At 43.0% G+C, this 25294-nt stretch overlaps 2 protein-coding genes across 2 annotated transcripts in view; one reads left to right on the top strand and one right to left on the bottom strand.

The window, feature by feature from the left end:
- TAF1C (TATA-box binding protein associated factor, RNA polymerase I subunit C) overlaps window positions 1–14892 on the top strand; it is a 1469099-nt gene extending 1454207 nt beyond the window's left edge. The window contains exon 15 of the mRNA XM_044078672.1: window positions 5891–14892. Within this exon, the coding sequence (XP_043934607.1) occupies window positions 5891–8064 (2174 nt within the window). The 3' untranslated portion in view covers window positions 8065–14892. The remainder of the gene's footprint in view (window positions 1–5890) is intronic.
- Window positions 1–25294, bottom strand: part of LOC122807709 — a 1162287-nt gene that overhangs the window by 488074 nt on the left and 648919 nt on the right. The window lies entirely within an intron of this gene.

The following is a 25294-nucleotide window of genomic DNA, read 5'->3' as shown; positions in this document are numbered from 1 at the left end:
TTTATGCCAATCACTGTAAATTGGATAGCACCTCTTGTGGGACTACTGTCCTTAAGGGAATATTTTTACTAACCAAACTAACTCAGGTCTGTACCCGGGAACTCTGTCCTACCTCTTAACAAAAATAGGCCACCTCTAACTGCGCTAAAAATGTATGTACTTGCCATTTTACTAGCTCTGTAAGAAAATGTGACCATCTTCAGTAATACTACCCACCTAGCCTCCCCCGCCTGGATGAGCAGGCCTGGATACACGATGGGAGATGAGGGAGGGAATGAGTAAACACCATGAAGAGCTGTAGGTACCTGGTGGTCCTAATCCTTTTGGCATTAAGTGCTACCTGTAAACAAAGGTAGATGTACTTCTTCAGATCTAGCATTATGATAAGTACTTAACTTTCATTTTGTGTACTTAATACTTTAGCAGTGAAATTTAGACACCTTAAAGGTCGAATATTTATGTGACCATTTTCTGATGTTATCCATTTCATTATTCATCACGTCTGGGTGTTGGATCCAGTGTCGGATTCAATCTGGCACTTTACAGAGCAGATTCAAGGCTCGAGCTCCTCCCACTCCCATAATCCCTTTTTACCATCTAACCCTCAGATCTCATTTGCCGTAGTTTGCTACAGATGTGATTCCTGTCTCGCAGTGTGGATTAAGGTTTTTCTAGGATTTTTCTCAGTTAAGTGGTAGATTTTTCTGCTTTTCTAATTAGTGCTTCCTTTCCTCTCCTCTCTATCTAGCTCGCGTTTAACGCTGGGTGTTTGTTTCCTTTGCCTTTTTTCCCTTTTGCCACCTTTTTCCCATATCCCTCCCCTTAGTTTATTTTTTGGCGATTTTTTGTTGTGGCATTTTTCTTAGTGTGTATACATTTAGTCTTTGCTATTGTTAGTTTTTCTGTGATAGTTTTGGAGCTTTGTTGTGTAGTTTACAAGTGTGCTTGTTTTTTCCCGTCCATGTGCGCACACACTTGCTGGTAAGTCATGGCAGACAAGCCTACTGGAGTCAAAAGATGTTTTTCTTGTGGCCAGAAGATGCCAAATTGTGACGCCCACAAGACATGTTTGTATTGTGTGGGATCCATCCACCTTGAGGCTGAATGTTCACTTTGCTCGGTGTTCAATCCTCTGGCACTGGTTGATAGCCAGAACAAACTCCTTCTCAAGGGCTTGGCACAAGGAGGTCCCTTTGTCTCAGACTGCCACTCTTCCAGCAGCCACAAAGATTCTAAGATGAGCGCTTCCTCTGCCTGCTCAAAAATGGCCAAGACTCTTGGATCCCAGCTTTTCGGATACGAAGCAGTCCTCTTCAGGTTTGGATCCGTCAGTTCAGGATCCATCTTCCAGTGCTGAAGTTTCCTCAGATCAGAGATCCTCAGATCCTACCTCTGTTTCTCTGGATCCTTTAGCTCTCTTGGATCCGAGGCAGGTTGAACTTCAGGGCTCGGACCTGACATGTTCATTGGATTTGGAGTTGGATATTCTGAACTCCTCTGTTAGATCATCTAGGGATCTAAAATCCACAGATCCTAGACATGAGTCATTCCTTAGATCGGGAAAGCCGCAGAGTGGTGGGATCCCAGCAGGCTTCTCAGTCTGTCCAGTCACTCCTCAGCCTCTTCCAGGACCTCCAAGAACATCTTACCTTCAGAGGGTCTATGTCATGTAATCGAACTTCCAGATGTTCCAACACCAGAAGTTTGAATGGGGAAGTTCGAAAGTTGAAAATGTCGAAGCCGCGGAAATCTGAAATTTTTTCCCAGGGAAAGAATTTGGTTGGTTGTTTTTGCGGCTTCGACATTTTCTCTACTGTGGTGCGAAAGTTGTGGAACGGGTTAAGGTAAGTGTGCGATTGTGACGGACGTTGAGGTTAAGGTGCGTTTAAGGGTAAGGTAAGTGTGCGATAGTGATGGACTTTAGGGTTATGGTGTGGGTAAGTTAAGTGTACGATAGTGATGGACTTTAGGATTAGGGTGCGGGTAAGGTAAGTGTGCGATAGTGACGGACTTTAGGGTTAGGGTGCGGGTAAGGTAAGTGTGCGATAGTGACGGACTTTAGGGTTAGGGTGCGGGTAAGGTAAGTGTGCAATAGTGATGGACTTTAGGGTTAGGGTGCGGGTAAGGTAAGTGTGTGATAGTGACGGACCTTAGGGTTAGGGTTTGGGTTAAGGTCAGTGCATAGATAGTTGTGTAGGTTTATAAAGTTTTTGGTGTGCTTGTGTTGTGTGTGTGTTTTTCAAAACAGCAAATTTTTTCCCTGGGAAAAATTCGCTGTTCTAAGCTTTCGATGTTATCACATTTCGAACTTCCAAGTTCGAACATATGGTGTTCAAAATTTTGATGTTCTATTATGTGACATAGACCCCCCTTCAGACAGGGACAGGATGATGAGTTTTCATAGGTCCCAGATAGAGATGGGTCTTTTGGGGGCCCCAGCCTGTTTGGGCTCAGGGAGGTCTCCAGCTCCTCAACTGGCTTCTCCTTTTCTGATTCCTGTGTTTTCAGAATCCCAGGTCCCGCTTTTCCCTAGAGAGGTACCGGGGGGATCCGGGAATGTCTGTTTTCCCTTTTCCTTCAGTGTCCCTGACTAGCTCGATTCCTGTGATTTCTGACTGGAGCAGGTCTCTGCCCCAAGAGGTCAGTGCCGGGTCCCTGGGGAGAGGTTCTGGTCTGTGTTTTCCGGACAGATTCCTTCCTTTGGGGGCATCAGCCTTCGACAGCTCGGGCCTGGTACTGTCTGAGGGAACCAGGCCCAAGGTGGGATCCGCTCCCCCCTTAACTTGTGGTTTCAGCTATGGGGGACAGGGATGGGATTTCCTTGAGTCCATCAGCTTTTCGGGTGGTAGAGCAGACCTTCTCCAACTGGAGCAGTGTCCTCCCCACTTCCAGGAATCTCCCAGTCCATCGCTGCCAGGTGTCCTGAGCCTGTTCATTCTGTCCAGGGTCAGCCCTCTGAAGATAGCCTTCAGGTACAAAGAACCCCAGTGGTTCCCCTGTCTTCCAAGTCCTCTCCTGAGCCCCTTACAAAAGAGCCCCCTTGGAAGAGACTGTGCAAGAGTAGGCACCTGGACTCCCCTATAGAGTCCCTTAAGGAGGACATAGATTTTGATGATGAGGACGGGTACCCCAGATCTCCGCCATATGACATCTCCTTCAGGGACATTGTGGAGCTGTTGAAGCAGAAAGATGGTTGGTCTCCCCAGCCCCCATCTTCAGAGGTATATGTGTTGCTGAAGGCATTTAGAATGGGCCCATCTGCATCCTGCGTCTTCCCCCTTGCAGATGAGCTTTATTGATCTTATTGTCCACAGGGTTTGTAAGAAACCAGACACTGTGGTACTGATTCCTAAGAAAGTTGATAAGATTTTGAGCCCTCTTGCAGACAGAGTGCACTTCCTCTGATCCCCAAAGTTCTTCAGAAAGCATTCAGACTGAGGAGTTCCATGATACTCATTGCTCCCTTCTGGCCTCGTCAGGTGTGATTCCCCTTCCTCAGGTCTTATCTCAAGTATTCTCCATGGATACTGAATCCCATTCCGGATCTCATCTCTCACCCATCAGAACAACCCCAGTCTTCTGTCTCTTTGCCTGACCTCTTAGTTTCTCCACTTCCTGTCTTAGTAAAGCAGTCCAGGTTGGCTTCTCTTGTCAGGAGAATTATTCTGGCCTCGCAGAAGTCATTTACGCAAAAGGTCTACCATAATAAGTGGAAATGCTTTTCTTTTTAGGCAGTGAAACGGAATTTGGATTCCTCTTCAACTCCCGTACCAGACATCCTTCTATTCTTAATATCCCTGTTTCAGGAGGGGCCAGCTTTTCGACTATCAAACTGCAGTTGGCAGCCATTTCTAATTTTCATTCTAATTCTAGGCCTACTTTTCCTCAAGCTTGTGTAAGGCCTTCATGAAGGGCATCTTTCTTCTAGGCCTCCAATCAAAAATCCTGCCCATCCTTGGGATTTGACTTTGATGCTGCAATGTCTTACCCAAAGCCCCTTTGAGTCTGCTCATTCCTGTGATCTCCGATATCTTTTATGGAAGACTGCCTTTCTGGTGGCCATTACTTTGGCCAAAAGGGTCTCTGAGTTGCAAGCTTTATCTTCTAAGTTATTTATTGTTTTTCAAAAGGACAGGGTGACTTTACAAACTAATCCCTCATTTTTGCCTAAAGTTGCTGCTAAAAGAAATCTCAACCAGGAAGTCCAATTGCCTGTGCCCTTCCCTAATCACTCTAACAAGGGCGAATATCTTCAACATACATTGGATGTTCATTGGCAGCTATGATTTTATTTACATCGGACTAGATCCTGCAGAAAATCTGACCAGTTGTTCGTGGCCTTTTCCCTGAACAGGCATGGCCAAGCAATTTCTAAATAGCTCTCTAGTTGTATCTCTCTGGTCTATTCTGAGGAACATACAGCTTCCTCGCTCTCCTAAGGCGCATTCTCTCCAGTCAGTGGCTGCTACTTCGGCCTTTGTTTCCATGATGTCCTTAGATGAAATTTTTGCTGCGACCACTTGGTCCACTCCTCACACTTTAGTCGCTCATTATAAACTCGACATGATGTTTAGCAGCAGAGCATCCTTTGGTTCCACAGTGTTCAGGCACGTTCTTCCTTAGGGCCACCTGGGGTTTTTTGTAGCTGGGGATTCTGACTCAGGCGAGATGAATAATGAAATGGATAACATCAGATCAATAGTTATATGCTTACCATAACTTGGTATCTGTGTTATCCAGTTTCATTATTCATCACTTCCTGCCCCCCCTTTCCCCTTCCTTTTTCTGGTAGTTCTGGAGAAACGAGTTCCAGGCCCTTGAGCTACCGCCTCTCGTGGTTGTAATGCTATTATTGGCTTATGCCATTTCGGCTTCTCAGGTTGCCTACTGTTTTCTTTCCTTGGTCAGCAAACTCAATCTGAGAGTTAGATGGTAGAAAGGGATTATGGGAGTGGGAGGAGCATGAGCCTTAAATCTGCTCTGTAAAGTGCCAGATCGGATCCAAGACCCAGACATGATAAATAATGAAATAGGATAACATGGCTACCAAGTTATGGTAAGTACTTAACTATTGTTTTATAATATCCTCTATGCTGCAACTTTATCATGCCAAATGTTTTTAGATGTAGAATTTCTGCCTTCTTAATTAAAGGTGGTTAGCTTTTGGGTTTTTTTTACTTCTGTTTATGAGGCTGCCTTTTCATGATTTCTTGTACCTTCTTGTCAAGTCACCCTGGCACATTTTTTTCAACTATTGTGTTCTTTTCCAGGCATGGTCTCGTACTGGTGATAATGACAGCATTATGTCAGTGAAACAGTTTCCCAAATGGTGCTGTTGTCAGAGGACCACTTCATTGAAATTAATTCTGCCATTTTTATTGGAGGCAGACACACCTTTTTTTCTCCATATCCATATAGGCTTTAAGCACCAGTACAATTAGTGATTTTTGGGCTTCACCTGATGCCCCCCCCCCAAAAAAAAAGAAGTAAAGTAGCTGCTGTAGGAAACTGTGCTTCTGCCCAAGAAAGAAAAGCTTTTGTTAGATACTTCCTTGCTAATACCACTCCTTTTCCAAAGTTATGCCTGAATCTCTGATGACCTAGGGCACTTTCTGACTATCTCTCTTATATCACAAGCAGAAGTCCATTTGTTGTGTCAGTGACCTGGTTTACTTTTAATTTTAATATCCATAGTAGGCTAATGCCAATATGCTACAGTAAGAGAGGTTAATAAGGCAGACTTTTGTTCTCATTGTTTTATTTCTTAAAATGAGCAAGCAAATGTTGAAAGATGTTTACCTTTTGTGTTTCAATGTAATATGTGTATGTGTAAGCATAACTGTAGTAAATACATATTTACTCTTTTTTTTTCATTTGTTTTACTTTGTAGGACTAAGTGCAGCATACCATAATCATCAAGGGAAAGAGTCTATGTATGTTTTTCATTTAACTAATGCGGGTGATATCTTCTATCAGACGCTTGTACGAAAAGAAGTACAGCCCCCATCAAGACAGTTAAATGTGCACTCACTTTGCTCAAATTTTGTAGAGCTTAATAAGGCTAGTGATCCTGAAGTAGATCTACACTGTCATGAAAACTCTGGAGCTGTTCCAAAGGACGGATCTGTTTGCTTAGCAGATTGTGAGGATGAGAGAGGAAATACAAATGAGTTGGAAGTGGTGTTGAATGACTCAACTAATGAGTCATGGAACAGGGAATTGGAAGGACCCCTTCCATTCCAAGAAGAGCAGAGAGATGAAGGATTGCAGGGGGAAAATTCTACTCCTGACAGTCATTGTGTAGAACAGATGTGTGCAGACAAAAGGAATGTGCACAGAACACCAGTGATGAGTAAAGCAGCTCGCATCAAGTGCAGAAAGTGGTTGAATTTGTATACACACAAGCAAAAGACACTTGAATTAGGTTGTTGGCAAAAAAAAAGTCATCCTATATTGCGCACTAAACACATATTTTTTTCTAAAGATTTCCAGAAAGTAAATGAAGAAAATTCATTCTTTATTGATGCTCGGAAAAAAATGAAAGCAGTAATGAAGGAGAGCAAAGTATTCAACCACAGCACTTTTCCACTTTTGGAGCTTGTTAGCATACCAGATCCTGTAGATCCTTCACCTTGGCATGACGATCTCAGTGAAAGACTAACAGCATCTTGGGAGGGAAGATGGAATGACTGGTGGGAAGAAAAGCTGGGCCTTAACCGTGGGAAAAAAGTCCGTGCTTTGTGGGAGAAGAGACGGAGGCAAAAGTTAAAGAAGGCACGGAGCAGGCAAATGCTGTCAGGTAGTTTTACTGGTTCAGCGAGTTATTCAGAAATGTCAGATATTGGTGACTACTCTGGTCAATCTGAAGTTGCAGAGGATTCCTTTTACAGTGATTGCCCTTTGTACAAGTCTGATGTTTGTGAACATTCACCGTCACCTGCTTCGCAAGGCAGTGACATTTCAAACCTTGAACTTAAAACACCTCCGGTACTGTATCCTGCAAGAGCAAAAGGTTATAAAGGTGATAGAAGCAGAGAAGGGGCATTGTCACCATTGCCTGCAGTTTCACTGGGTTATACTGATAAATACTCTATTCTAAAACAGAATGAACAATGTGTGGATCCTATCCCTGATGTTTCTGGAGCCCTTGAGGTGGGTTTTTCTGTACTTGAAAAGCAAACTCCTCAACAGCTTGAGAAGATGCAGAAGAGCACAGTATCACAAGATTGCCTGCATCCATTTTCTGAGTCTCAGGCTCAGATTCTAGCAGGAGATTCGCCTCCTTCCCAGATGTCTCATAGAAATGATTCCCCTAGATGTAAGAGCAAGCGTATCCGCAGTGCTGCTGTCTGTGATTCTCAGCAGTCAGAAAACGGCATGACACAGGTGCCAGAGTCTGTATGCTCTTCTGCACCCTCAATATCCCAGTCTTCTGAGGTGTGCTGTCTGCAAACCACTGGGCCTCATGCTTCCACCAGCTCCAAGAGTTCACTGCCTTTATCTCCGTTATCACACTCATCATCTGCTGCTTTGCAAGATCACTCCCTAAAGTCTCGTCATTGTTCTTTGCCACAGTTTGCTGATTTACAAGGGCAGTTCTTGAATCTGTCAGCTCAGTCTCCATTGCAGACTGCTTCAGCTATTTATCAGTCTAGTACATCTACATCACAGAAGAGATCTTTACTTACACATAAGAATACTCAACCCATCACGTTACACAAGAGTCATCAGCGTTCCTCTTCATCACAGTCTTCTGCTTTACTAGGGAGCTCTTTGACATCCTCTCATTCTCAGATTGCTACGAGTACTAGTACACAACAAAACACAGTGACTGTAAAGAGGAAATTGGTGGACCACCTGTCAGCTCTTGCAGATGTTCAGAAGCCAGAACAGTTTCAAGAGCAGGATGAAAGTATTACTTTCCCTCAGTTGTCCTCTCAAACACTCAGTAGTAGCCTTCTTTCACAGTTGGACTGCAGGACTAGAACACAAAGATCTGTTCAGTCTTCCTCACAGAGAAGTTCAATAGCCTCTCAGTCTAAGAAGTCTAGAATGGGCTTTTAGCTGAATTTTGTTCTGTATATGTTTAAAAATCTGTACATAATGAAGCTTATGAACAAAGACTTCTATTCATATTATCAAAATGGCAACGTTTTGCAGAATTGTGATGCTGCATTATTTTGAACTGCATGGATAAATTTGGAGGTTGCTATCTGACAGCAGTGGAACTGATCATAGAAAATGAGTACAACATTGCGAAGCTGACATTTGCAAGTCATTACAGAAATGGTTGAACTAGGCTTTTAAAACTCGGTGTGAAAAGAAAAGACTGTGATAAGGCTGATTTCATGAAAAAAATTTATTTTTATTGTTTGAAAAAAAAGTGAAATTATAGGTACATGTGTAATACCCTTTCTTGTCACTTCATTACATGTGGGAAAGTTCTGCCAGCGACAGCTCAACATCTGGCCAAAGCCTTTATAATCCTCCCAGTCTCATGCATTAGGCATTTGCTCTTCACACAAGTGTAGGGCATAAATGTGACGTACGCACGCTCAGTACTCAATTTCTTTGCCGGCAGTCCAAATACCATGATTGAACATCGGTCTGAGCACCTTTCACTTGAGCTGGTTCCTACCAAGTCATTTACAGATGATTGCCCTTTTGGGGTCCCTTCTTTAATTTTTTTTTCTATGTATTTACTGGGAGTTCATGTCATCCATGAGAGGAAAATGCCTGTGTGGGAGGCAGAGTCCCGTAAAGGTAGACATGAGACGTGCCATTCTGCTTAGGTGCTACGCCCAACCATACCCATTGTACCATTTGTCATTTTTTCCAAAAACTCTGCAACCATCTATCTTTATTGTCCATCTGCCTGGAGAACCAAAATCTTAAGCTTCTGACCCAGGGTACCATAGACAAATTTCTTGCCCCAAGGTACAGACGTCTGTTAAAAAGAAGACTAAAAAGTTTATCTGATTCTATTGCAGTCCATCCTCCACTGGAAGTGTCTGTCAAAATGGATAAAGACTCCAAAGAGCGTGCATTGCTGACTCTGGTTTCCTCTACCCCGACCCTATTGGAGGCTGGCATGGAGCCAGCCTCTTGTATATCAGAGTATTCCACAAATTCTAATTAGAGAAGAGGTACCCTTACAGAGTCTAGGCAGTACTCTGATCCTCCTAGGTTAGTCAAAGCTGATGCCCCATTAAAAATAAGCAGAACACTAAAAACATATCTCCTACTGCTAAAGATCCTTGTAGAGTGGCAGGATTTTACCTAAGGTTTGTGCAGTGTTTTGATGGCACCGAAGCCCCCTCAGGAATTATCTGTTTCTATTCTCTCGTCTTCTACCCATGCCAAAACTAATCAGTCTGATTCCTTGTGTGAGGAGTTGGATTCAGGAGATGATTCCTAGGCCTGTTCCTCATAAATCACTTCACCATTAGACGCTGGGTTAGAGGAAGAGGATTCTTTGACCTTGATTCTCCCTTTGAGGAATTGTCCTTTGGGAACAAGGTAGTTTGCATGATGTAACATTTTAAATGGGATTGCACCCAAGTCAGTGACATCTAAAAGAGGCATTATGAGCAGTTACAAATGGAATCTCCTAAACCTTCTGCTATTCCCCCTGTTCTGGCTGCCTTGCTGGACAACGTTTGCAGATGCTTCTTTGGCTCCTGATTCTCAGCATCTGGCCCCCAAGAAGCCTGACCACTTTTATAATGTGCATGAGGCTTTTAAGTACCTTTACAAGTGTCCTTCAGACCCTGCTGTGATCTCTGCTTCTGCTTATAAGCCATCCAAGCTTTTGTCTTCTACCAAACTTCTCAGTTCTGACAAATACAGTCAAGCTATGCAGAGGCCGGGTAAAAATGTTTATACTTCTATTACTATGGCCTTTAGGGTCATGACTTGTCATATCCCTATGATTATGTTCTGACTCTTTTCTCTCAACTTGTGGGGTCTTTTCAGACTTTCCTGACTCTGAAAGCCAGACTGCTGCCTTTTCCTTATTGAGTTCCACTTTGCAGGTAGCTTGGTACTCTATCAAATGTAGTTAAGATGCAGCTGATACATCTTCTAGAGCTGCTGCTTCAGATTCCGTTATAAGGAGATGCTCTTGGCTTCACCTACAAGCTCCTAGGTGTTCCTGTGGACTACCAAAATCTTTTTGGTACTGCTGCTTTCTGACCTGTTTAAGAATCTACAAGACAAAGCTAAAGTTGTGCAGGACCGTAAACAAAGTTTTGTTTCTCCTATCCACAAATTTCAGAGAAAATATCCTTCTAAATCTGCTTATGTTCGCAGGCAACCACACAAGCTTCCTAAAGGAAAAAGGAGTTTCTAGGCGCATATTTTCTGATAAACTAAGAATCAAAATCCCCCCTTTCAAGGGCAAATCTGCCTCCATCTGACATATTCCCCCTCCCCCCCGGTCATGTTGTCTTGTCTCTCGGGCTTTTCCAGTCTCTCCCTGTCTGGCAACAGATTATTTCAAACTTTTGGGTGCTTCCCATTATCATCATGGTTATTTTATGATATGCAAGTCCCCTTTCCCCCTTCTCATGACCAACTTCCTCACTTTGCTGTGGTCCTGTAAAATCTATTAGATCGGGTAACAATCCATCCCATTCTGTAATCCCAGTGGGGAACAGATTTTTTCCAGGATGTTTCTGGCTCTCAGAAAAGAGAGGTCATGGAGGCCTGTCCTAGATTTATTCTTTCTCAACATCTTTCTAAGTATTCCTTCTTTCAGAATGCTTTCCTTCCAGACTGTGTTTATCCTCTGGTCTCTCTAGATGTAAAGGATGCCTGTCTTCATATCCCCATTCACCCTCTCTTCAGAAAGTCTTTTTTTTATATCTCTCTCTTTCTTCCTCTCATTTTCAGTTCCCTGCTTTGCTCTTTGGTCTTTCTACAGCTCCAAGGGTATTCACCAAATGCATGGACCCTGTGATAGCCTTTTGAGGCTTCAGGGAATCCAGATATCAAATATCTGGATTACCTGCTTCTTCAGGCTCCCTCCCAATCCTGGCTTCTTTGGGTTTACACGTTTTACCATGCTCCTTCTGCAGAGTTTGGGGTTCACCATCAATCTCAAGAAGTCAGTTCTGATTGCTCCTCAAGCCCACATTTTTCTGGGTTGCAGAATCCAAACCATCTGAATGTTTTCCTCTCTCCCATCTCCCAAAGTTCTGTCTCTAACAACATGTTTCCAGTCTCTGATCCCTATTTCTCTCATTCTTCCAAAATAATTTCTCAGAGCCTTGGGGTTCGTGGCATACACCATCCCCATGATTCCCTTTGCCAAGCTTCATATGACAAAGCTTCAGTGGTACCTCAAAGCTGTTTTGCCACCCTGTAGAGTTTCCAGTTCCTCTCCTACCCTGTCTCAAACTAGAGTTTCACTGATGAATTTGGCAGATCTCCCTCAATGTAGGCCTGCATTTTCAGACTCCTATCCCTCCTCAAGAGCTTTTCATAGGTGCTTCTGATCAGAGGTGGGGAGCCTCTTCTAACAGTCTGAAGGTTCAGCGTCTCTTGCTCCATCAGTAGTTAGACCACATCAGCATAAAAGAGATGAGGATGCTAATTATTCCTCTACAAACCTTCCTTCCTCTTTGGACATCAGGCCCTCTGAAGGTCTTTGCAGACAATCCCACAGTCATGTGGTACAACAAACAGACTATCTGTTCAGACCTGGGACTTTGCTATCCACCATCAGATAACTCTTCAGGTGGTCTGCACATCCCTTCAGAACACACCCTTGTGGAGGACTGAGCAGGTCCAGGGCACAACCTTAATAATGGATGCTTCACAGAGAGGTGTTTCTGGACATTGTACATTGGTAGGGTAGTCCTCAAGTGGATCTTTGTGACTCCCATCTGAACAGACAGTTTCCTTTCCTCATTTCTGTTCCAGAGTCCCAAGTCCTCTGATTTAGAAGTTCGATGCTATGTCCTTTTTTTTGGAAGGAAATGTTCTTATATGCTTAACCTCCTCTTCCTCTGCTTCCTAGGGTCCTGCACAAGACCATGAAGGACTGCCCCAGAGTCTTGCTGGTGGCTGTCTTTTGGCTCAGACAGCACTGTTTCCCCCCTTCCCTTTTAACTGGGTAGGCGAAATCATCACCAGGTACCTCACTGGATGGATCTTCACACAATACAAGGGCTCTGTCATTCACCCTCACTTGTCATTTCTTCATTTGACACTTTGGGTAATCAGGTTTTGATTCCCTTTGGACACCACTTTTCTAAGGACATTTAGGGTTCTGTAGGAGGCCAGGAAACCCACTACCGGATAATCCTAAATGGAAGAGATTTGCTGTTTGGTGTCTCAAGCTTCACCATAATCCCTTCTCAGTGGGGGGCCTGTTTGGTCCTTTTGTGTGTGTGAACTGCTCCATGCTGGCCTAGCATATTCTTCTGTTAAAGCTCACTTGTCAGCAGTCTCTGCTTATCTGCCCTCAAACCTGCCATTGGCCTCTCATTTTGAGGTGAAACAATTCCTTAAAGGCATCCTTCATATCAGGCCTCCAAGAAAACCGGTTCCTCTCTCTTGTGACTTTAATTTTGTCCTTAAAAAGATAACTTAGGCTCCTTTTGTGTTCACTTCTTCTTTCTCCTACTTGCAACATTGCACTTAGAAGACTTTTTTTTTGTGGTGGCTGTTATTTCAGCCAAATGTTTCCAAACTTCAGGCGAGGATGGAGGGAGAGAGCCTCCCTTTTTTGATTTTTCTTAGACAAGGCTGTCTGTGGATACTAATCCTCCTTTTATGCCCTATGGTGATTAATGAGTTCCCCCTTAATCAGTCTATCCAAATCCCTCCCTCCTTTCCTCCTCCTTCACAATCTGCTAGTGAGAAGGTGCTTTATATCTTGGATTTGTATACAGATCAGATGTTATTTGAATAAGACAATGGCTGTCTCAAAAATCTGAGCATCTTTTAGTTTCTTCTAATACCAGGGCATTGAGTAGTGTGTAAACAAACCATCTCCTTTTGAATTTCCTAGGCCATTTCTTTTTGTAGGTCATTTCATGGTAAACCTCTTTCAGCTTCAGTTCAAGCTCATTCTACAAGAGTAGTAGCTTCTTCTGGAGCTTTCTTCAAGGGTCAAGATACTAGAGCTACACTAGAAGCTGCTAATTGGTCCTCTTTCCACACTATTATTAAACATTACAAATTGGATGTCATTTCCAAAGCCAGAGCAAGGAATGCCAGGGCTATCCTTCAAGGGTTTGTGAAGGGTTGCTCTATGCCTTCTTCCCCACATCCTGTTCAGAAGCTTTGGTAATCTCCCATATGTAGTGAATATTGCAGCAGTGATAAGGAAGGACATAGTACAGTTGTGCAAGACATTACCATAATAGTGTATGTCCTACTTTTCACTGTTGCAGTATTCAATCTCTCACTCCTGCCTCCTTTTCTCTTTTCTGTTCAGAAAGCTCTGCTGGCCGAAGGGTCTTTTCCTTTCTTGCCCTATTTCTCTTTCTTCATCTTCCTTTCAGGATACATGACCTTATTTATCCTGGTGTCATTCTACTTCCCCTGGAGCACTTCACTTCTGAGTATTGAGTGTGCATAATCACCTTTATGCCCTATGCCTGAGTAGGGAGCATACTCCTGATGTATGACACAGGGAGGATGTAAATGGCTTTGTTATACTGGCCAGATGTTGGGATATCCTTGATAGGATATCCCACGTGTAACGAATACTGCAACAGTGTAAAGTAGAACATATACTGTTATGGTAAGACCTTGCACAATTGTACTTTCTTTGCAATTTTTCACACAGATGAGAAATTAATTATATGATACTGTATTGCTGCTCTCCTTGGAATTGAACTTGGTATCTCTCTAGTTTGTGTGTGTGTGTGTGTGTGTGTGTGTGTGTGTGTGTGTGTGTGTGTGTGTGTGTGTGTATATATATATATATATATATATATATGTGTGTGTGTGTGTGTGTGTATGTGTATGTAATACAAATCAGACCTTTTGCAGTAGTGATGTACATAATGGTTGTTTTCTTAAGTAAGAGTTCTTCATTTATTTGCTGTCTCTGGCATAGAGGGTAGGAGCCCTGTCTTTGACTCAGGTGATACATATTTTAATAACAGCCTGAATACTGGAAGACCCAGTAAGATAGAGGAGTGACAAAGCATTACCTGTTCACTGGACTCTGGGGAAGGGTAGGAGACGTGTATTTCATGGTACACAAAAAATCTGTCATTTGTCTACTGGGTAGACCAGAGAGAGATGACAGCATGTGCTTAAAAGAGGGTCTGTGTGTCTTGGAAGATACATCAGTTGCATCAGTGTTGAAGGGGGGTCACCACGGAATGTGCTTATTGCATAGAAACCCTTGAGCACTTAGATCTTTAATGATAATCTTCCTTATGGCTTCCTGCTTGATAGCCTTCAAGTAGCAAAGCTGTTGCCCTCTATGGGGAGAAAATGGACATAAGCCAATTTGGTGGATTGATTATCTTCAGGAAAAGTATGAAGAAAATGTTTATTGGAAAGACATTTTGGAAGTTGATGTTTTTCTTTAAATGTTCTTTACTGAAATCATTCTTGACAGCCAAAGGTATATATGCACATTCTGCTCTTGCATTATGTATATACTATGAATGTGATGTTACAGTATTCTTAAATGGCCGGTGTGGTATTGAATCATAACTGTATATGAATTTTTGCACTGAAAAATCATATAAGATAAATGTATCTTGAACAACAAATCATTATGGAATAATCCCAAAGGAAAGGCCATGTAAAAAGTAGTATTTATAATTGGGTCACTGTTCATGGAATTATTGTGCTATTAATATTGACTGTTCAGCAAACAGTGGCTGACCTCTGCAAAAATAAAATACACAAGGTACTGTAGGTCTTGTTGCCATGCACATCTGTCGTTTAAATAAGTATAAATATAATTCAGAGTAATTAACTCTGAATATTTTAACTAGCTATGTATAAAAGCAAATGGGAAGTTTGGGCAGGATCTGTGTATCTTAGTTTAAAATACATTAACTTTGTTCTTGGAATACCCCCCGACAGACGCACACACACTCACACATGCAGTTGCTGAAGCAAGGATTGAGTGCTTATGTGGAAGATTGGTAAGTAGGACAATGTGTCTTTTCTCAAGACAATATTTCATTAGTAGTATCCAGCTTTGTCTCCCCACCACTGATAAATGCAGCCCTCAGAAGTTCTTGTATTGCCTGTCCTGCCATCTCTATAACTGTATTGATTTTGTTGGCGTGTTGTTGAATTTCAGGTTAATTTTGTATATCGTAACTTGACTGTTAAAAATCTTAACACCTTATCATCCCCTTGTAGTATACAGGCATGTGTAGTCTACCAAGGAGAACAAAAGAATTCATTAGTAATTTTTCTGAGAGGCAGTACAGCAAAAAAATATTGCTGAAAGCACCACATTCAGCAGGCATTAGCTTTGCACTTTTCCTCACTGTTGTGCGACTGTGGAGTTGGTATATATAAATGTAGTGTAGTGTAGGGCGGCACAGTGGTGCAGCGGTTAACGATGTTCATCGTGTTTCACTGTTGCAGTCATGACTGTGTAGGGTTCTCCCTTGCTGGCAGGTAGTCCTCGGTCGGCCAGAATCCCAAATTCTGGGTCCGGCGTCAGCTGCTCAGTCATGCTCCCTGACATCAGAGCACCAGGAGTACAAAGCTGACAGCCAACGCCATGTTCTCCAGTCTTTCTTGCCATGTGGTGATAGCAGTTCGCATTTGCCGGTCGGCTGACTCCTGACAATTTTTTCTAAACGTACTTCAGTCCGAAGACTTTCTTCTCCTACTCAAAGCTAAGGACCCCGTTGGGGAAACTTTTTTCTTGCTCCAGTCCGATATCAGAAAAAGTTAATAATTGTATTTCTTGTGGGAAGCAAATACCTCATAAGGATTTTCATTCTTACTGTATTCCTTGCTTAGGCCCTGACCACGACGTAGCTAGTTGTCGGTTTTGTGCTAGATTTGGTAGGCGTTTTAATTACAAAATGTCGTCGGATTCAGTTCCGGCTACCGGAGTTCACAAACGACGCAAGGATAAAGACAGGCCTCCGAGGTCCAAATCAGACGATATTGTACAAGCAGAGCCAGCTTCAGGTTCGGCCGTCGTCAGTGAGGTGCTTTTGCAGCCCCTGTCGTCGGCCATTTCGGAACCGATGGCCGAAACGGACTCCCACGAGGAGCCAACTAGGCCTTTGAATATTTCTGTTGCAGGACCTTCGGACAACGCCCCTTTGGATGGGTCCGGAGCCGCTGTGCAGGTATCGGCTTCCGAAGGGGTTTTCAGGCCTACTCATCTTCTGATAAAGGCAAAGACTCCTTCCAAATCAAAGACTACAGCCCAGGCCTCTTCTGATCCGGCACCCAAGTCTCAGCAACAATTACTTAAGATGGCGGAGGTCTTACTTACTATGATTAGGGGTTCACATCCCCCTCCAGATAAAAGGCCAAGGCAGGAAGTGTATTATGACTCCTCTGATCAGGCTTCTGTTTCTTCAGTTTCTTCTTCTGACCAGGAATATACTTTCCCTCCTTATGAGGATTCTGATGCTGAGGAATCCATTCCTTCAGCTTCTCCCCCTGAGGATTTCTCTTTTGGGGAAACTTTACATGAAATGAGGGAACATTTTCACTGGGAAGGACAGTAGTACTCGGAATCTAAGAAAAGACTTAGGGATTTTCTTCTTCTTCCCCAACATAGACCCCTGGCTATCCCCCCTATTTTGGATATTGTGGATGATGCTTTTTCGGAGGCTAACTTAACTCCTGACTCTTTTCCTCCTGCTCCTGTTAAGCCAGACAGATATTATAGGGTTCCTGATTCCCACCAGTTTTTATACAAGAATCCTACTGCCGATCCTGAAACCATTCCTCAGGGTCCTAAGGGGGTTAAGGCCGCTACTGCTAAAAATCCCATTCCCACTGAGAAGGATTCCAGATCTTTAGAAAGATGGGGCAAAAAATGTACACTTCTGCTACTTTATCTATTAGGGCTTTAAACTGTCAATTTCATATGCTGAAATACCAGCAATTTCTTCTGTCTGTTTTGAAACAAAAGCTAACTTCCATTTCCGCCTGTGCAGATGATAAGGAATTACATGATTTAATGCATGCCACTGAACAAGTTGGGAAGCATGGTTTACACTGTGGATTTGATGCCTTGGAGGCTTCTTGTAGGGCTGCTGCCTCTGATACAGTCATTAGAAGGCATGCTTGGTTAAAGGAACAAAACTTGCCAGATCAAGTAAAAGCTAAGTTATTGGATGCTCCTGTTGAGCATAATGTTTTGTTTGGACCTAAGGCTGAAGAGGTGATAAAGAAGATGGAGGACAAGGCAAAATCCATGCAAACGGTTAAAAGATTTCTTGCAAGTACAGCCACCCAGATTTAGTAGGAATTGGCCTACTAAAAATTGGTCCTTTCCCAATTCAGACAGGCCTCAGGGGTAGCTACAGACGCTCCCGATGAAGGCCTCAAATGCAAGCCTCTTATAGACCAAGACAGTGGGCTGCTTCCATCCCTAGGGGAGGAGAGGACAGGTCGCAAGCTCATAGAAAACAGGCTCAATGACTCCCTTGGTTGGGCTGCAGGAACTTCTTGCCTGGAAGCCCCTCTCTGAGGAAAACTTTCTCTTTTTCACCTAAATTGGACTCGTATAACCCAAGACAAGTGGGTTCTGGATGTGGTTTCAAGAGGTTACAAATTCCATTTTCATACCCTACCAAGACCAAGCGGATGGCCGGATCTTCCAAAACATCAGTGGTTAGAGGTTTTAAACCAGGTGGAATCTCTCTTGGCTATGAAAGCCATAGAACTGGTTCCACTTTCAGAGATGGGACGAGGTTTTTACTCAAGGCTCTTTCTAGTCCCCAGAAAGCAAAATTCATGGAGACCCATTCTGGATCTGTCCATCTTGAACACTTTTCTCGAAATACCAAAATTCAAGATGCTTACTCTGCAGCAGCTACTTCCAATGCTGACCAAAAATGCATGGATGGTAACTCTGGATTTAAAGGAGGCATATTTACACATTCCCATCAGGCAGGAATGCAGAAAATACCTCAGGTTCAAGGCCAGATCGAGGCACTATCAATTCTCTGCACTGCCCTTTGGATTGTCTACTGCGCCCAGGGTCTTCACCAAATACCTGGCTCCAGTAGTAGCTTATTGCAGACTCAAGGGAATTCAAATTTACCCTTATCTGGACGACTGTCTTATTCAGGCAGACAGCAAGGATGTCTTACTCCAGCATCTAGAATTTGTTCAAAATCTTCTCAAGTTCCTGGGATTCACTGTAAACATAAAAAAGTCAAATTTGATACCCTCACAACAGATAACCTTTCTGGGTGCTCTTCTAAACACAACAACCCAGATGGCATTTCTGACATCCGAAAAACAATTACAGCTGGCTTCAACTTTCAAAACCTTGGCAACTTTAACTCAGCTATCTGCAAGGAAATTCCTGCAGGCTTTGGGTTACATGGCCTCCTGCATCCTTCTCATACCATATGCAAGACTTCATATGAGGAAAATACAGTGGTACCTAAAATGTGTATGGTCTCAGCATTGCCACAGTTTAGACATACAGATCACCGTCCTGCCTTGCCTTCAAAAGGAATTCCTTTGGTGGTCCAAGGCGTGTACTCTAAACATAGGAAAACCTTTCAGTCTGCCTCCAGCCACTCAGATACTAACCACGGATGCTTCAGATTATGCATGGGGAGCCCATTTTCAGGGCAACTGTCTGCAGGGCCTTTGGACAAAGGATCAGAAGCACCTGCATATCAATTTAAAGGAAATGTTAGCCGTTCAGAACGCTCTATGGGCTTTCAGGAATCTTCTACAACCAGGACAGCTACTGATACGGACAGACAACACCACAGTTATGTGGTGCATAAACAAGCAAGGGGGATCTCCTTCCTATCCCCTTTGCAGACTAGCCATGAATCTATGGAACACAGCTCTAGCTTGCAAACTGGACCTTCAAGCTCAGTTTCTACCAGGGAAGCAAAACTTCCTGGCAGACAGTCTGAGCAGAAACCTGTCGGACCCACACGAATGGATGCTGGATACTGAAATATTCAGGATGATTACAGCAGTCTGGGGATGTCCTCACATAGACCTCTTTGCATCCCACCTCAATCATCAACTACAGATTTTTTGCACCAGGACATTCCACGAACTAGCTTGTAAAGTGGATGCACTATCATTCAGTTGGAGAAACCTCTCGGGGTATGCCTTCCCGCCTCTTCTTCCACGGGTGTTATTAAAGATCAAACAGGACAAGCCCAAGATGATAATTTTGCTGGCCCCAAATTGGCCTCGACAGTTTTGGTACCCAACACTGAAAAACCTTTGTCTGGAGACCCCTTGGGTATTACCACAGATTCTGAACCTTCTGTCCCAACACCAGGGTCAGGTTCTGCACTCCCATGTCCAAACTCTCAGCTTGGCGGCCTGGTTAATCCAGTGTCTTCGATTCATTTTCTTCTACCCAAGCAGGTTATGGATGTCATTTTAGAAGCCAGATGTCCTAGCACTAGAAAATCTTATGCAGGAAAATGGAAAAGATTTTGCTCCTGGATGCAGGCTCAGGATTCAGATCCTCTTATTCCTAACATTCCTCTGATTTTACTTTACCTGATGGACCTCTTACATAAGGGTCTCTCTTTCTCTTCCATAAAGATCCATGCCTCTGCTATTTCTGCTCATTATAATACAGACCCCCCAATCTTTTCTCATCAGCTCATGAGACAGTTTCTCAGAGGAGCTAAGAACTTAAGGCCCCCTAGATCTCCACCCATTCCTGCTTGGGATCTCAACTATGTTTTGGAAAAACTCACCTTACCTCCTTTTGAGCCTGCTGCCACATCTGACATCAAGTTTTTATCTTGGAAGACAGCCATCCTGTTAGCTCTTACCTCTGCCAGGAGAGTTTCGGAGTTGCAAGCTCTCATGGCTGTGGAACCTTATATTATTTTTCATCAAGACAGGGTGTCTTCGAGGACTAATCCTACTTTCATGCCTAAGGTGGTTTCCAAAGTGGCTTTAAATCAAACTATTCACTTGCCAACTTTTTTCCCCAGTCCTCAAAATAAGGGGGAAAGGATCTTGCATTCCTTGGATGTACACAGACAACTACGTTTTTACCTGGACAGAACCAGGGACATTAGGAAATCAGAGCAATTGTTTGTTTCTTATGCTTCAAGTTCCCAAGGTAAAGCCATTTCAAAACAGACCATTTCTAAATGGATTGCTCATGGAATCAGATTTTGCTATTCACACCATGGAAAGCAAATCCCAGGGAGTATAAAGACTCACTCTACTAGAGCTGCTGCCACTTCAGCTGCCTTCCTCAGGGGAGTTCTTACCAAAGACATTTTGGAAGCTGCTACTTGGAGTTCAGTGCATACTTTTTCCATGCACTACAGTCTCCCTCTCTACTCTAAGTCTAGGGCAGGCTTTGCTTCTGCTGTCTTGCAGGGCCTTTTAGCCGCCCCCTCTACTTTCCCTTTTATTCTGCTTTGGGATTCAACCCTACAGTCATGACTGCAACAGTGAAACACGGTGAACATAGTACAGTTGTATATACTTACCATAAATGTAGATGTTTGAGTGTCTTCACTGTTGCAGTCTGGGTTACCCTCCCTCCTGTCCCCTCTTATTTTTTCTTTTGTGTGGTTCCTTTTTTCACCCTTCTTTTGAGGTGTATTTGCAAAGGGTATGGGATCTTACTCATTTTGGAACACCTGACATCTGGGGCAAGAAAAACTGGAGAACATGGCGTCGGCTGTAAGCTTTGTACTCCTGGCGCTCTGACGTCAGGGAGCATGGCTGAGCAGCCGACGCCGGACCCAGACTTTGGGATTCTGGCCAACCGAGGACTGCCTGCCGGCAAGGGAGAACCCTACAGTCATGACTGCAACAGTGAAAACACTCGAACATCTACATTTATGGTAAGTGTACACAACTGTACTTTGTCGCCTCACAGCAAGAGGTTCACCGGTTCAATTCTCGGCTGGGGTGCCTTCTGTGTGGAGTTTGCATGTTCTCCTTGTGTTCGCGTGGGTTTCCTCCGGGTACTCCGGTTTCCTCCCACATTCCAAAGACATGCATCTGGAGCATTTCTCCCTGGGCCTCTGCTGAAAACAGGCTCTGTGAAACCTAGTCGGACTTTCCTGGTCAACAAAGGATAAATAAATAAAAAATTTAAAAAAAATAGTGAAGTGTTGGTGGAGATCATCGTGTTTCATTATTGCAGTAATAATCACATGGGTTTTCCTTGCGGAGGTAGCTCTTGACTGGCCCAAGTATTAAGAGATTAACTCCTTCCCCCAGGTAGGAAAATGCCCTGCACGTAACGTCAGAACATCTTGGTATAAGAATTGTCGATCAGTTACAGAATTACATCTCTATTTTTGTCGTCTAAGCATCCATATGTAGAATATATCAGTCAGAACGAAAAACAGATTTTTTTTTCTCAAAGCTAAGTACCTCATTGGAGAAAACTTCCTTTTTCTCTTTTCTGGGTACTTAGATGAGTTCTAGAACTAATATATGTTTTGATTGTGGAAAGCAGATTTCACATCAGGACTTTAACTCCCTTTGCCTTTTTTTGCTTAGACAATTTGTCCTCATTGTGCACTGTATATGATGTATATGACTGTAAATAATGGACAGGTGGTCATAAAGTCAGTTCATCCTCATCTAAATCATAAGAATCTGAGGGTTCCTTATTTTTATTTATTTATTTATTGTCATTTGTTAACTGGGTTAGTTCAGCTGGGCTTTTGGCCCATTTTCAGTGGAGACCCGAGGAGAAAAGCTCCAGAAAATTGCATAATAGTACATTGATTGCATGCAGAAGTATAGTACTAACATAGTTGAAGGATTTACAAAGCTGTTAATCATAACAAAGTTGAGTACAAACAATAACAAAGTCGAGTATAGAAGAGAACAATTACAAAGCTGTTAATACATAAAATACATGCATGAAGTTCTATCCTTATAGTAAGGATAAGTCCCTTACGCCATTCCTAGAGAAAGAAAAAGGGCATCAGGGATCTTCATGCATTGCTGCATAGGAAGGTCCATTTCTTGACCAGTCTTGAAAATGTAGGGAGAAGCATCCAAAACTTTATAGGGGTAGATGACACAGCTTCATCTTCAGCCAGTCCGCTCAGACTTGTGATTTTCGAAGAGCAGGAGATATTTGCAGTCCCTTCTGATAACTGAGGAGTTGTTGGAGACAACTGTTGTGTGCCATTTGGAGTCTGAAACCCCCCTAACCCTCCTCCCTCTACATCTGCACAAGTCGAAGGCAAAGGTTGTTGCTAGAATTCGAGACAACTTCACAGGCCATGGTTTTGCTTCCTTTTCAAAGCCTGCTGGAATTTTTAACATCCAACCCAATCATCTAAAAGAAGCTCTAAACCAAGTGTGTCTACTTTTACTACAAGGCTCCATTGAAAAGATACCCTGTCAGGAAAGGGGATGGGATATTACTCAGTACTGTTTCTTGTCCCATGGAAAGAAGTGATGTGGAGGCCCAGTTTAGATATGTTACAACTGAACAAATTTCTCCTGGTCCAAAAACACAAAATGCTTACTTTGCAAAAGTTTCTACCTGTGTTTGCTCCAAGAGATACTTGGTCAACTAGGATCTAAAAAAATGCCTACCTTCACATTCCCATCACAGGATCTCACAGGAAACATTGTCACTTCAAATCAGGTAGAAATCATTATCAATTCTCTGATGTGCCATCTGACTTATCTGCTGCACCCAGGGTTCCCATGAAATACTTGGCAACAATAATAGCACACTGTAGGACCAAGGGCATTCAAGTCTACCCTTACCTGTATGACTGCCTGATCCAAGAGGACTCTGTGGAGGAGCTTTTGTTACCCCTACAAAAAATTATAACCATTTTCTCCTCTCTAGTTTACATCCAGAATCTAAAAAAAAAAAAATCCAATCACTCTTCATCCAGAAAACTAGTCTTTCTGTGGGTGAGCTTTCCTACCACAGGAAAAGATATACTTTCCCTCAATTCTGTTCCAGCAAGGGAGGTTCTCAGTCTTCTGGGATTCATGGCCTTCTACATCTTAATGACTCCTCTAGCCAGGGTTTACATGAGGAAAATCCAATGGTACTTGAAAAATGTTTGGAATTAGCACAGTCAGTCCATCAAAAAAAAAAAAAAAAAAAAATTCCACTCCCTCCTGTTCCTCCCAGTCTAAAAAAGGAGTTTCAGTGGTGTTTCTCTGCTTGCAGGCAGAACTTAGGGGTATACATCAGAATCCCCAACCAAATCAGATTTTAACCACAGATGATTCAGACCTGTCTTGGAGAGCACCCTCTCAATGGCCTTCAGGCTCAAGGAAAATGGGAACAAAAATTCCTGAAAAAAGAAAAACTGTGCTTAAGGGCATCCTGGCTTTCAAGAAAACCTGGAAAATAGGGACTCTGCTGATAAACCAACAATGCCACAGTGATGTAGTACATAAATAAGCAGGAAAGCTGCCATTCGTACCCTCTGTGCCACTTAACCTTATGGGACACAGCAAAGAACCCCGGGCCTTCATCTTCTAGCCCAGTACCTTCCAGAGAAGAAAACTCTCTAGCAAATCACCTGAGCAGGTCGGAAGTGTACCCTCATGTTTGGACCTAGAATAAGAGCATGTTAAAACTCATTTGTCAAATTTGGGTGTGCCAGAAGTAGACCTTTTTAATTCAGAACAAAACTGCCAGCTACAAAACTTTTCCACAAGGGCCAAACATATAAAGGCCTGAAGGATGGGGGTGCCTTATCCTTTCAGTGAACAGGTTTGTTTCTTCATGCGTTTTGTCCAATATCTGATTCCCTGGATATTACTGAAAGTCAGAGAGAAAGGGCCAAGGATGATTTTTATCACTCCTTTTTGGCCATGGCAGCATTGGTTCCCTGTCCTACACAGCCTCAGCAGAGAAAACACATAGTTGCTTACTCAACACGTGGGTCTTCTGACATAAAAGAAGGGCTCCATCATACACCCCAGCCTGAGCACCTTGAGATTGACAGCATGGTTGATCCACTAGCTGCTTCTCAAGGCTTCATTTTGGACAAGAATGTACTGGAAATTTTGAAGGAAGCCAGAAGGCCTAGTATTAGAAAAATCATACAGTTTGAAGTGTTAAAAGGTCTTCTATTTTATACCAATAGTAACATATCTTTCTGAGATCAGCAGAGGTCAACAAGATGCTTGCTTTTGTTTCTCATTTATTTAAATCTTGTCTCTGTTACTCATCTATAAAAATGAACTTTTCAGCCATATCTGCCTGCCTATGTAGCCTCCCCTCTTTTCTTTCACCATCTTATGAAGCAATTCCTTGAGGGTGTTATTTACCTGATGTCTCCCAGAAGAGTTCCTCTTCCTTCTTTGTATCTCAGTTTTGTGCTGGAAAAGCATACTCAACCCACTTTAGAGCCTGCTGCTTCAGCTAAAACTCAATTTCACCCCTGGAAAACAGCCTTTTCAGTGGCTGTCACCTCAGCCAGACAAGTTTCAGAACTCAAGTACTTATGTGCTCTGAACCCATCCTCATTTTACACCAGGACAGAGTTTCTCTCAAGACTGTCCTCTCTTTCATGCCAAAGATGGTTTCTGAATTTACTGTCGGTCAGTCCATTTCCCTCCCTGCATTCTTTCCTCATCCTCAGGGGGAATTGTATCCTTCATTCTCTTGATGTTTACAACTGTGATACTGTCTAGACCAGGAACAAGCAGATAGAAAATCCAACAAAGTTTTTGTAGCATATGCTAGCAACAACCTGGGAAACTTTATCACCAAACAAACCATCTCAAAGGGGATTTCTAACTGTATTGCCATTTGTCAAAAGCATTATGGAAAGTAAATTCCACAACATATTAAATGTCATTCCATCAGAGCTACTGCTACCACCTTTGACTTTCTTAGGGGGGTCCTTACTATAGAAATTTTAGAGGCTGCCACCTTTTCTGTCCATACTTTTACCAAATACTATAATCTTCCCATTTTCTCCAAATTTAGGGCTGGATTTGCCTCTGCAGCCCTGTAGGGTATTCTAATCTCCTCTTAGATCTATCTTTTCTTTCACACCCCCCCCCCCCGGTCTTCTCGGTTATGTGAATCTTCCAGTATAGTTATTTGTGCCTGCTTACCCATTAATGTAGATGCTAGTGTGTCTTCACTTTTGCAGCATATGTCTCCTCTCCTTCTATCATCCCACCTTGC

The sequence above is a fragment of the Protopterus annectens genome, chromosome 1.part1 (assembly GCF_019279795.1).
Source record: "Protopterus annectens isolate FY-2018-M chromosome 1.part1, PAN1.0, whole genome shotgun sequence".
Taxonomy (NCBI): Eukaryota; Metazoa; Chordata; order Ceratodontiformes; family Protopteridae; genus Protopterus; species Protopterus annectens.
Note: the sequence above shows the minus strand (reverse complement) of the source record. Positions and strands in the feature narration are given on the sequence as shown.